Source organism: Elephantulus edwardii, unplaced genomic scaffold, assembly GCF_000299155.1.
Source record: "Elephantulus edwardii isolate Elephantulus edwardi_28Jun2011 unplaced genomic scaffold, EleEdw1.0 scaffold00004, whole genome shotgun sequence".
Lineage (NCBI taxonomy): Eukaryota > Metazoa > Chordata > Mammalia > Macroscelidea > Macroscelididae > Elephantulus > Elephantulus edwardii.
Genome location: NW_006399754.1, coordinates 37,784,667 through 37,795,522, shown reverse-complemented (window position 1 = coordinate 37,795,522; position 10,856 = coordinate 37,784,667). Strand labels below are relative to the sequence as shown.

Here is a 10,856-nt window from a genome sequence, read left to right as displayed (position 1 = left end):
GACTGGGGTAATCGGGATGGGTGTGTCAGAGGCAGCACAGTTGGCACAGGATAGAGCAGGGTTTAGAGCTGTTGTGCATAGTGTCGCTATGAGTCGCAAACGACTTGACGGCACATAACAACAACAACAAGGTAACAATATATATCACACAGACTCCGATTTCATTCTTTCTAGAACTCATTTGTCTTAATCATGCAAATTGTTGTTGATTACCAGTGGAGTCAAACATGACTCATAGCGACCCTATGAATGAAAGGCCTGAAGCCTTTCTATAAACTATCGTCAATTATCAAAGTTCACAGAGTTTCCAGAGGCGAACTGTTTAGGAAGTGGATGCCACTGCTCCTTCCAAATACAGTCTCTATAAGGATCCACAGAAATATCTCTTTAAAATGGTAACTGTAAAATCTATCTACATATACAGTCCACTGGGATATGTATGTCCCATTTATCAGACAATTCATCCTTGCCTGACAGTGTTATATAAAGCTGTCCTCACTTTAAAACAACTGAACCAACCTCTACTCACCACAAACTCAACACAATCACCTTCACTTAATGCCAATGCACGTTATAAACAACTCTAACAACCATCAAGTCAGAATTCTCAACACTGTCAGTTTCCAAGGCTGTAAATCTTAACAGAAGGAGACTGCTTCATCTTCTTTGCAGAGTCTAGCCACAAATCTTCAGTGTGAGATAAGTTGGGCTGCTAATCAAAAGTTCAGCTGTTCAAATCAACAAAGTGAAAAGACAGGTGACTCCCTTTAAAGAGTAAGTGCTTCAGAAACCCAATGAAGGGCTCCCCCGAGAGAGAACCGACTAGAAAGCAATGGAGTCATGTGGTTTTGGATTCCTGTTACAAGTTTCTGTTATGTAAAGAAGTACTGAGCTCCTTACCCTGGCAACAAAGCCATCTTAGATGCAGGTGACCTCTCTGTGTAGTCTTCTGCAGGTGTCACTGACGGAGCTTTTCCTCCCAATGGTGGTGTAGTCTCTTCAGAGGCCTCAGGAGCTCAGGACTGAATTCGATGTAAGGATTATGGATCCCGGTTTACCAGGGTGGGGACCTCTACTGAAGCACAGCTCTCTATGATCTTACTAAGTTTTGGTCAAAACAGAAGATTGTGTGAAAACAATACACTGATCCAATCTCAGCATTTCCTTTTCAGCCTCATAGCAATAGGCTTTCATGGTACTCAGTCCTTCGGCCCTCAGCTGAATTTAGTATTTCGTGGTATGAATCAGGAAATTTTGTAAAACAGAACCTCACTACAATTTAAAGTCCTGAATTTTCTCTCTAACTTTAGCAAGAAGTAAAAATAACGGTAAGTTTTCTATCTCCGCAAGGCTCTTGCAATCTCATCCTCTGCTATCCTGGAGATAGGTACCAGCAGAAAGAGCCTCTCTCAGAAAGTCATTTTCCTTCCATCTCCTTTTACACACGGGAGAAAGATGTGGCGGTCAGCCTTCATAAAGATTTGCACCCCTGAGAATGGTGAGGGGAAAGGGATTCATTTCCTACAGATTTGCTAAGGGTCAAAATTATGGCAAGGCAGTGAGTCTGGTTGGGTTTTTACTTGAATGCAGCAAGTCTGGACCAAAGCTTATTACGCTTTTCTAAGACATTATCCAAGACCCCAAGAAATAACCAAAACATCCCTGCATCCTGAAAGTCCCAGCCATCCTATCTGAGCAAAGATAACGTTGTTGTTGTTGTTGTTGTTGTTACCCTGTCTGGCCCTTAAGTCAATAGCTGCAGTCACTGCACCAACTAACATGTGGCTTTTTCATTTCCTGGCTGTCTACTTGACAATAAGCAAAATAATCAACTCAATTCGCTGTCATCAGGCAAGAACCAACTCCTAGCTGACCTCCTCTGTCTCCAAGGCTGTAAGGCGCAGAGAAGGAACCTGGCAGTCCTTGTCCCTGGGAGCCACTAGTGGATCTGAAGCCTGAAAAACATTCAGCCTTTGGGTTAACAGCACAGCTCCCTACCAGAGCTCAAGCAAAACAGAGGCGATCATTTCAACAAAGGCACTGTCATTTCTCCAAAGGAACTGTAAGGGGATACAAAAGCCTTCACTCTCTTTCAACACCAAAGATTTGTCCCTTACAAAGTCCCATCTCCAAGTACTAACGTCTCAAAGGGGAGGATACCTTCAGTTGACAAGTGACAAAAAGGTAAACTAAACCAAGCTGATGCTAATTCCAAAAAAATCAAGTCTCAGCCTCGACTAAGCAAAGCACTTCTGAAAAACAAAAATGAAGTGGGAGACATAGCACTCCCTGACCTCAAAACCTGCTACACAGCAGCAGTAACCAAAACAGCAGGGTACTGGTACAATGACACCCTCACAGACCAATAGAACAGAATTGAGAACCCAGAAATGGACCCAGCTAGCTATGGTCAACTGATCTTCAACAAGGAAATAAAACCTATCAAATGGGGAAATGAAAAACCCTTCAACAAAGGGTGCTGGCAAACTGGACTATTATCTGTAGAAAGCTGAAACTGGATCCATATCTCACACCATACACAAAAACCAACTCAAGGTGTATCAGGGACCTGGGAGTAAAGCACAAAACCATAAAGTTGATCAGCGACAAACTGGGGTCAAGCTTAGACAGCCTCGTGTTTAGTATAAAGAGACTGTCAAATACAGCCAGAAATGCAGTCTGGAGAGGATAAAATTGATGAATGGGACCTTTTTAAGAGTAAATCCCTGTGCACATCAAAAATATTTTCCAACAGAAAAGAAAACCTACTAACTGGAAAAAAAACACTTAGCAATACATTTCAGACAAGGGTCTCATATCAAAAGTTTACAGAATCCTACAGGGCCTCCAGAAGAAAATAACTGATATCAAGATCACAAAATAAACAAAAGACATGGAAAGACTTTTCACAGAGGAAGGTATTCAGATGGCCAACAGACACATGAAGAAATGCTTAAAATCACTGGCAAGGAGAGAGTTGCAAATCAAACCATAATGCCATAGCAAGTTAACAAGGCAGCAAGTAATAAATGTTAGAGAGGACTTGGTGTGATGTTGTTGTTGCTGTTATGTGCCGTCGAGTCACTTGCGACTCATAGCGACCCTATGTACAACAGCCCTAAACTCTGCTCTGTCCTGTGCCAATCGCACTGTCTCTGACACTCCCATCCCGATTATCCCAGTCACTGAATCAATCATAGAGGGCCTTCCTCTCCTGCGCCATCCCTCCACCCTCCCAAGCATGATGTCCTTCTCCAAGGACCGGTCTTCTCTCCTCACAACATGTCCAAAGTATGTTAGATGGAGCCTCAGAATCCTTGCCTCCAAGGAGCCACCGGTGTGATAGGAACTCTTATATACACTGTTGTTGGGATTGTAAAATGGTACAACCACTCTGGCAGTTTGGCACTTCCTCCAAAAAGCTGAACACAGATATTCCATAGGATCCAGCTATTTCACTGCCTGAAATATACCCCAAGAATATGTGTATGAGGCACAGAGATTTGTACACCAATGTTCACAGCAGCGTTATTCACCATCGCAAGAACATGGAAACAGTCCAAACATCCAGCCACAATTGAATGGATTGAGAAATTATGATACATTCACACAATGGAATACTATGCAGCATGCAAGAATAATGATTCTGAAAATCACCACCTGACTTAGAAGGGACTGTAGAGCATTATGCTAAGTGAACTAACTCAGTCCCATAAGAACAAATACTGTATAAGACCATTATTGTTGAAACAGAAAGATAATTAGTAAAACGTGTACAAGGATCAAAGGGTGGGGAGAATAAAATTAGAGGAGGGAGGAGAGGTAGGAGGGGTCACGCAATTTGACGGGTAGAGGGAGGGGTGGGGTAAAGAAAATGGGAAAGATCCAGTGTGAAAACCAGTGTATATGAACTTTGTAAGTAAATAGTATAAGATAAAGAAAATTAAGTCTCAGAGAATTTAATGGTTAAGAAGATAACAATCAATATAAGCAGAGAGAGCTAAAAGTGCTCCAGCAGGATAGAGAACTGACTTCCCTCTCTTGGCTGCATACTAGTTACGTTCTAAGAAAGGCTCCACAGGTCTAAGAGTCTACCAGTTGAGTATCCTCAACTGAAAAACATGCAGCGCAGTCAGGGTTACTCAGCGCTCCTGAGCCAAACGCTGTGGGAGGTAAGGTAGGAGAGGCGGCTCCTCAAAGGAGCATGACCAGAAAGGGGGCCCTGTGCTAGACAGAAACAAGAGATGTCTGTTATTTTTGGTGACATGACAAATGCTAACAATATTTTTTCATTTTTACTGTAGTCAACAGTCTTGGCACCAGCGGCCAGGAAATTAAAAGGTGCATTGCCATGGGAAAGTCTGCTGTTAGGGACCTCTCCAGGGTACTGAAGAGCAGTGGTGTCTCTCTGGAGACTAAGGTGCGTCTGATACAGGCTATGGTCTTCGCAATCACTTGTTGTGCATCAGAGAGTTGGACAATGACCAAGGAGGATAGAAGGAGAACTGATGCCTTTGAGCTGTGGTGCTGGAGAAGAGTACTGAGAATACCATGGACTGCTACGAAAACAAACAGATTTGTCCTGGAAAGGGTTAAACCGGGTGGCTCCTTGGAGGCAAGGATTCTGAGGCTCCGTCTAACATACTTTGGACATGTTGTAAGGAGAGACCGGTCCTTGGAGAGGGACATCATGCTTGGGAGGGTGGAGGGACGGCTCAGGGGTGGATTGATTCAGTGACTGGGATAATTGGGATGGGAGTGTCAGAGACAGTGCGATTGCCACAGGACAGAGCAGAGTTTAGGGCTGTTGTACATAGGGTCGCTATGAGTCGCAAGCGACTCGACGGCACATAACAACATAACAACAACACATCATATGCATACATGGTGCAAGGAGGGACCAGTCCTTGGACAGGGACATCATGTTTGGCAGGGTGGAGGGACAGAGCACAAGAAAAGACGACCCTCAATGAGATGGATGGATTCAGCTACTGGGGTAATGGGAATAGGCATGTTAGAGACAATAAGGTTGGCACAGGATAGAGCAGAGTTTAGGGCTCTTGTACATAGGAACACTATGAGTTGCATGTGACTGGACGGCACTTAACAACAATAACTAACATGTTTTGTCAGTAACATGATCTCTGATATGTGCTTGTATTTGATCATACCATATTTACTGAAAAGACAAAAGTTTTCACCAAGTTCTGACTTAATACCATATGTCAGTTTAAGATAACACAATATGCACACGTGGTAATATAAGCTTAGGGTACTTGCAATCCCCTCAAATGCATTCAAAAACTGGACATTGAATAAGGAGGACTGAAGAATCAATGCCTTTAAACTACGGTTTGGTGAATATTGGATATATTATGGACTTTCAGATAAATGAACAAATTTGTCTTAGAAATAGTAAAGTCAGAAGAAGCCTTAGAAGCAAACAGAAATTTGTACTCACATACTTGGGACATGTATCAGGAAGGACTGTTGTTATTGTGTGCCATCAAGTCAGAACCAATTCACTGCTAAACCTTTAGCAGGTTTCAGATCTTGTACTGGAGATTGGCCATCTTTCTCCAGAGTAGTAGCTGGGAGATTTGAACCACTTGTCTTTGAGTTGGCAGCACTACTCCTGACCCAATAGGTTACCAGAGCACCAAAAAGTAAAAGGTTAGGGAAAACGTGGAGTACCATCCAGGAGATGGACAGACACAGCAGCTGTTAACAAAGGCCTGCAGCAGAGCAGCAGTCCAAAGATATGTAGGACAGGCCAAGTTTTGTTTTCTGGTACACTGGGTCACTATGACTTGGAACCGACCTGAAGGCACCTCACCATAACAACACCTACATAGCCAGATAACGTCCATAGATACTACCCATATTTCCGTAAGATTTCTAGGCATCTCATTTCTTTGGAGAGGCTGGATTCTAGAAGCCAATCATGAACACAATATCAAAAACATGTCCTTTACTTCCTAATAGCAATGTCCTGCATGCTAAAAATGCAGTTAGCTGACCAAGGAGCCAGAAATTCAGAAAAAACATGTGTACAAGGCACAGCTCCTGCCCTAGTACAGCCTAGGATGGGAGACACAAGCCATTAGAACTATAGAGACAGCTAAGCGACACAGAGGAGTCATGCTGACAGTGCAACAGGAGAATATAAGATGATACAGGTGAAACATAAGCCAGAAATAAGAACCTGGGAAACTACCCGTAAACGATGACCGGCTTGTATTTAAAAAACAGCCCCATCAGTGATCTAACACTGGGGGCTGCATGTGGTGCACACACTATTATTTCTTTATATAAGTGGGAAAAGCATAATAAAATGGGATCTTGACATAGTTTTTCATTAAACAGCATATAGTTTTGTCAGAAACTGACAAACAACACAGATATGCTTATTTAAAATTAAGAAAACTTGATCACACACTGGTAACAGAAAAGTTAACTGTTTTTTTACATTCTGTGACAAGTATACCTGTAGAAACATTTCAGAGTGCTTTAAAATATTGAAACTTCCAGTAATTGCATATGTATCCTGTTTACATATCCATACCCAATACAAAGAACAAAATACAATTCAAATGAATATGAAGATGTAATAGCACTATAACTAAAATTCAGTCTCCTTAACAAAAATAAATGTTTTCATTACTACATAAGGATTTCCATGATTATAAGATCCAACTATATGTTTAAAATAAGTTTTATTCAAATGCAGAATGCATCTTTTCTTGTGAAATTCTAAAAATCTTTAAAGTGAAAATTATTCTGATCAAGGTACAAATAAAAAAGATAAAGAAGAAAAAAGAACCTGTCACTTCAAGTACAGAAAAGTAAAAATATTTTAACAAAAACTGCAACAATCTTTATGTTTAATGTCCCACAAAATTCTCTGAAAAGTATCTCTTTAATGCTTTCCAGATATGTTACTGAGAATGTAAAAACTAAAAACAAAATGAAACGCTGCTTTACGTAGTCAAAGATGCACTGGTATAGTTCATAGTAAATATTCTTCATATCAAATACCACATCAAATATTCTTCATATCAAACTCTACCGTAGTATAGAAGGCAGTGATTCAAATATTAAGAAACCAACAACATTGTGAATTCTCTCATTAAGGAAGTATAAATCTTTACTAAAAATTTCAATGAGGATACTTTAATGTTATAAATAAAGGTAACAGGTATTTACACAACAATTATCTTCAAAGAAGGAAAAATCTTACATATAGATTAACAGTGCTTTAAAAGAAAGTAATACATGGAAAAAAATGCCTAGTCTGCAGGTGAAATAACCAATAAATTCCCTTTCCCTTTCGTACAGTTAAACTAACTCAATCGCTCTCACTGCAGTGGGGCCCAAGCCGACTCTCAGCTGACGCTCACTGGGTTTCCGAGGCCAGACAGTGCACTTCTGTGGAGCAGCTAGCAGATGAGAAGGCCAGAGGTGTGGCCGTGGAGTGAGCAGTCCCACTCCCAGACGTCAGGCCACTAGAGCATAAACTCCTTAAATAAGTCTTCCTTGCATTAGGAAAACTGACCAAAAATTCCTGGACAATACACTTCCTCAGAAAACTACTTACCAACTTATTTATCTTCTTACTAATACCCTGTCTCATATCTGAATGTTTAAGTCAACTAAAACATCCTTAATCTATAATTAATACTATTTATTTTCTCATTATATTGCTAATAACAAACCCCATAACCCACCTATGTAGTAGAAATGGGTCTTCTTCTTTTACATAGAGCCACAGCCATGTTGAAGAAGTCACATATTTTACTGCATACTTTGCTCTCAAAACCTCTAATTCTTTAGGCAAAGCAGAGGAGAGCATAGCACCTAAAAGTCAAGTTATCCGAGTGCACATGTAACGTATGGGGAAAGAGTGTACTGGAAGAGGGCAGTATTTTCAAACTGTGACTGTGACAAGGAGATTGGCTGTTTTGCTTTTTAATGATTAGCTTCTCTCCTTTATTTTCTGTCATACATGGGACTGTGATAGAGATTTCACGCTATCTTATATTTTTATTTAATGTTTTAAATTAGGATTGAAAATATAAAAACTCCTTCTAGGGTGCATTGGTGGGCTAGTGGCAAGAAGGTGCGCTGCAATCCCGAAGTCACACAGTTCGAATCCACCTGCTGCACCAAAGAGAACGGGCAATCTCCTTTCCTGCAATTAACTGCCTCTAAAAACCTGTTGGAGACTCAGCTATGGGTCAGTTCTGACTCAACAGTACACAACAACAGAGATTCAATTAGAGGCTTCTCATTTCTAATAAATCAATGAAGGTTTTTAATGGATTTTACCAATCAACTGATTAAATAAATAGACGTATGTTCTGTTGCTTTAAAAAATGCCTCTTAAGTCCCATAAGGGCTACAATGAGTCAGACTCTTTGACACCTATCAACAACCATTTCCCAGTATTTCTGGACTCTGCTCCATCTTTCATAGTTCACTATCCAAAAGGTGACAGCCAACCCTACAATGAAAAGATTATTACCCTTCAAATAACAGTCCATAATCATTATAATTAACAATTTCTTCATAAACAGCTCCTTTTATTGTGGAGACTTTCCCCCAAAAGTATCTATTTCCAAATAGGCTGCCTTCTTCAAACATCTAAGAGAAACATTTTTTCTACCAATTATCTGTGCACTTACACAAGGACTGGGTATGATGCCATTTCAGCATCACTTTCTTTCTAATTAATCTCATGAAGCTTAAAGGGAACTTCTCTGAAATAACTGTAACCTGAGATTTCATGGCAGATGGCCTATGTGCTAAGGGGTTAAAAATGCTTCTTATCAAAAGAAATACTTCCTTTCCCTTCTGACCCTGCTGTCTGTCTACAGAACCCAAGCCCTGTATCTCAAGAATGGTCTACCACTGTTGGCTGCACTCTATCAGCTAACACATTCACATCAATGCGCTGCCTGAGAACTTGGATGCCTCTTATCAGGGGAAAAGATGTGAAGTTAGCACCAAAGGATCCTTAAAAATAACCTCATCTAAAGTAAGGGCGGTGCTCGAGGTGAAAACTGGAAGCCTACCTTACATGTTCCATAAAAAGCAAGGTAGGAAATACAGCAACTAATCACATATTTGAGACTTAACCTCTATCCTTTAAAAAAAACCAAAAGAAAATGCTGACCTCATACTTGTAGTTGGTTAAAATTAATTCGCTCATGAAAATGTTACTTCTGTTAATACTATGAGAAGAAAATGTGTCTATCAATATGGTGGCACTCCCCAAACTTATTTGAAAGGTACACAAAAATAGAAAGTGGTGTTAAAACAGCAGCATTGAAAGCCTAGGCTAACGTTCTCTTATCAGAAAAGAGAAGCAGTTTAACTTTCCTGTGAACCGGAGAGTTTCATAAACCAGAGGCATCACTAATCCAAGACTGCAGGCCCCGCTGATCAAATAAAAATAACTGCTTGGTCAAAAACTCAGACCGGCTCCCATGCTACAAACCCCCCTCCCCTGCAAGCATATTTTCACATCCCTGTGACTTCACACCAAATACAACTGTCAACTGGTTCCTTCTGATTTACGCTTGCCTCCCAAAACGCATCCTGTATGGCAGCCTCACTGCTGTGGAGAAAAGTGTTCACAAGGCTTTGCTGCAGGAAAAATGCCTTTTCAAAGCCCTGGAAACGAGCCAGCCTTCCTTTCTCTGCAGTTTCTGGTCCCTCCTATCTTTCTCTCCTCCCCTGACAAGCAGTCTGCTCCTGAGGTGCTCTGGGGACAGCTGAGAGCAGGAAGCCAGGCGGGTCCTGTCATTATGCTCCCAGATCTCCCAAGAAACCTGCCCAGGGCTGCGTAACACCTCAGTGTGTCCATATGCTGCACCTGCTCGCCAAGGGAGTCATAGAAACCAACCTGTGCCACTGGCGTGCTCACCTTGCACACGCATGCGCGTGCGCACACAGAGGCTCTGAGGTGGGCAGTCCCAGGTGGGCGCCAGGGGTGGGCAGTAAGAGGTGCGCAGCCGGGTTAAAGGAGGACAGAGGGCCTGGGGGCCGGGGCAGGAGCCAGGAAGAGGACCCAGGAGGTTGGCCCCAGCCCTTCTCCAGCGACGTCCCCCTCCTAGGCACTCAGCTGCTCCCCTGGGGGCCCTGGCTTCTCACAGCCCTGGGGAGTGAGCTCCAGAGACACAGCGGGGACGAGTGCAGTGGGGGCCGGGGAAGAGGCCTGGGGGCCAAGCTGGACACCCCACTCGTGGCAAGACAGAACCAGAGGGGACTCAACACCAAGAGGGGACACGTGGGATGGGAACCTGGAGGGACGGGATGAGGCTGGGGGAAGCTCTGGGGCGGAAAGGGAGGTGCATACAGAGATGGGGAGCAAGTATGAAGTTGGGGGGCCAGTGAGGAGTTAGGGGAGGCCGGGAGCTGAGGCAAGCGGACGGAGCTGGGCGAGGGTATGAGTTGGAGAGTCAGGTAGAGTTGGGGTGCAGGGAACAGAGTTGGGGACAAGGCAGTGGGCTGGGAGGAGGATGGGAGTCACCACCAGGGATGAGTGCAAGGGGGGACATGGGAATGGGATGCAGGACACAGGTGGGTGACGGGGAAGGCGTGGGGGCTGGGACGAGAGGCCGGGGACAGTGGACGTGCAGCCAGGACAGGAGTGGGGACGGGGACAGGGGGCCGCTGCGGGGACAGGGGCAGTGGGGACATGGGACGGCGGAGACGGGGACCTGGAGGGGACAGGGGTCAAGGAGGTGCAGCGAGGACAGGGGGCCGCGGGGCCGCGAGAGCACAGGGTCGGGATGGGGAGGACACGGGGTCCGGGGGGCACGGGATCGGGGGACACGGGGTCTGGGGGGCAC

At 43.5% G+C, this 10,856-nt stretch overlaps 1 protein-coding gene across 1 annotated transcript in view; it reads right to left on the bottom strand.

Annotated features, from left to right (window-relative positions):
- The window catches only part of NBEA (neurobeachin), a 924,058-nt gene that overhangs the window by 911,818 nt on the left and 1,384 nt on the right, over positions 1-10,856 (bottom strand). The window contains exons 2-4 of the mRNA XM_006879639.1: positions 10,594-10,724; positions 9,929-10,040; positions 7,363-7,439 (exon numbers count right to left, since the gene is read on the bottom strand). Coding sequence (XP_006879701.1) covers positions 7,363-7,439; positions 9,929-10,040; positions 10,594-10,724 — 320 coding nt within the window. The remainder of the gene's footprint in view (positions 1-7,362; positions 7,440-9,928; positions 10,041-10,593; positions 10,725-10,856) is intronic.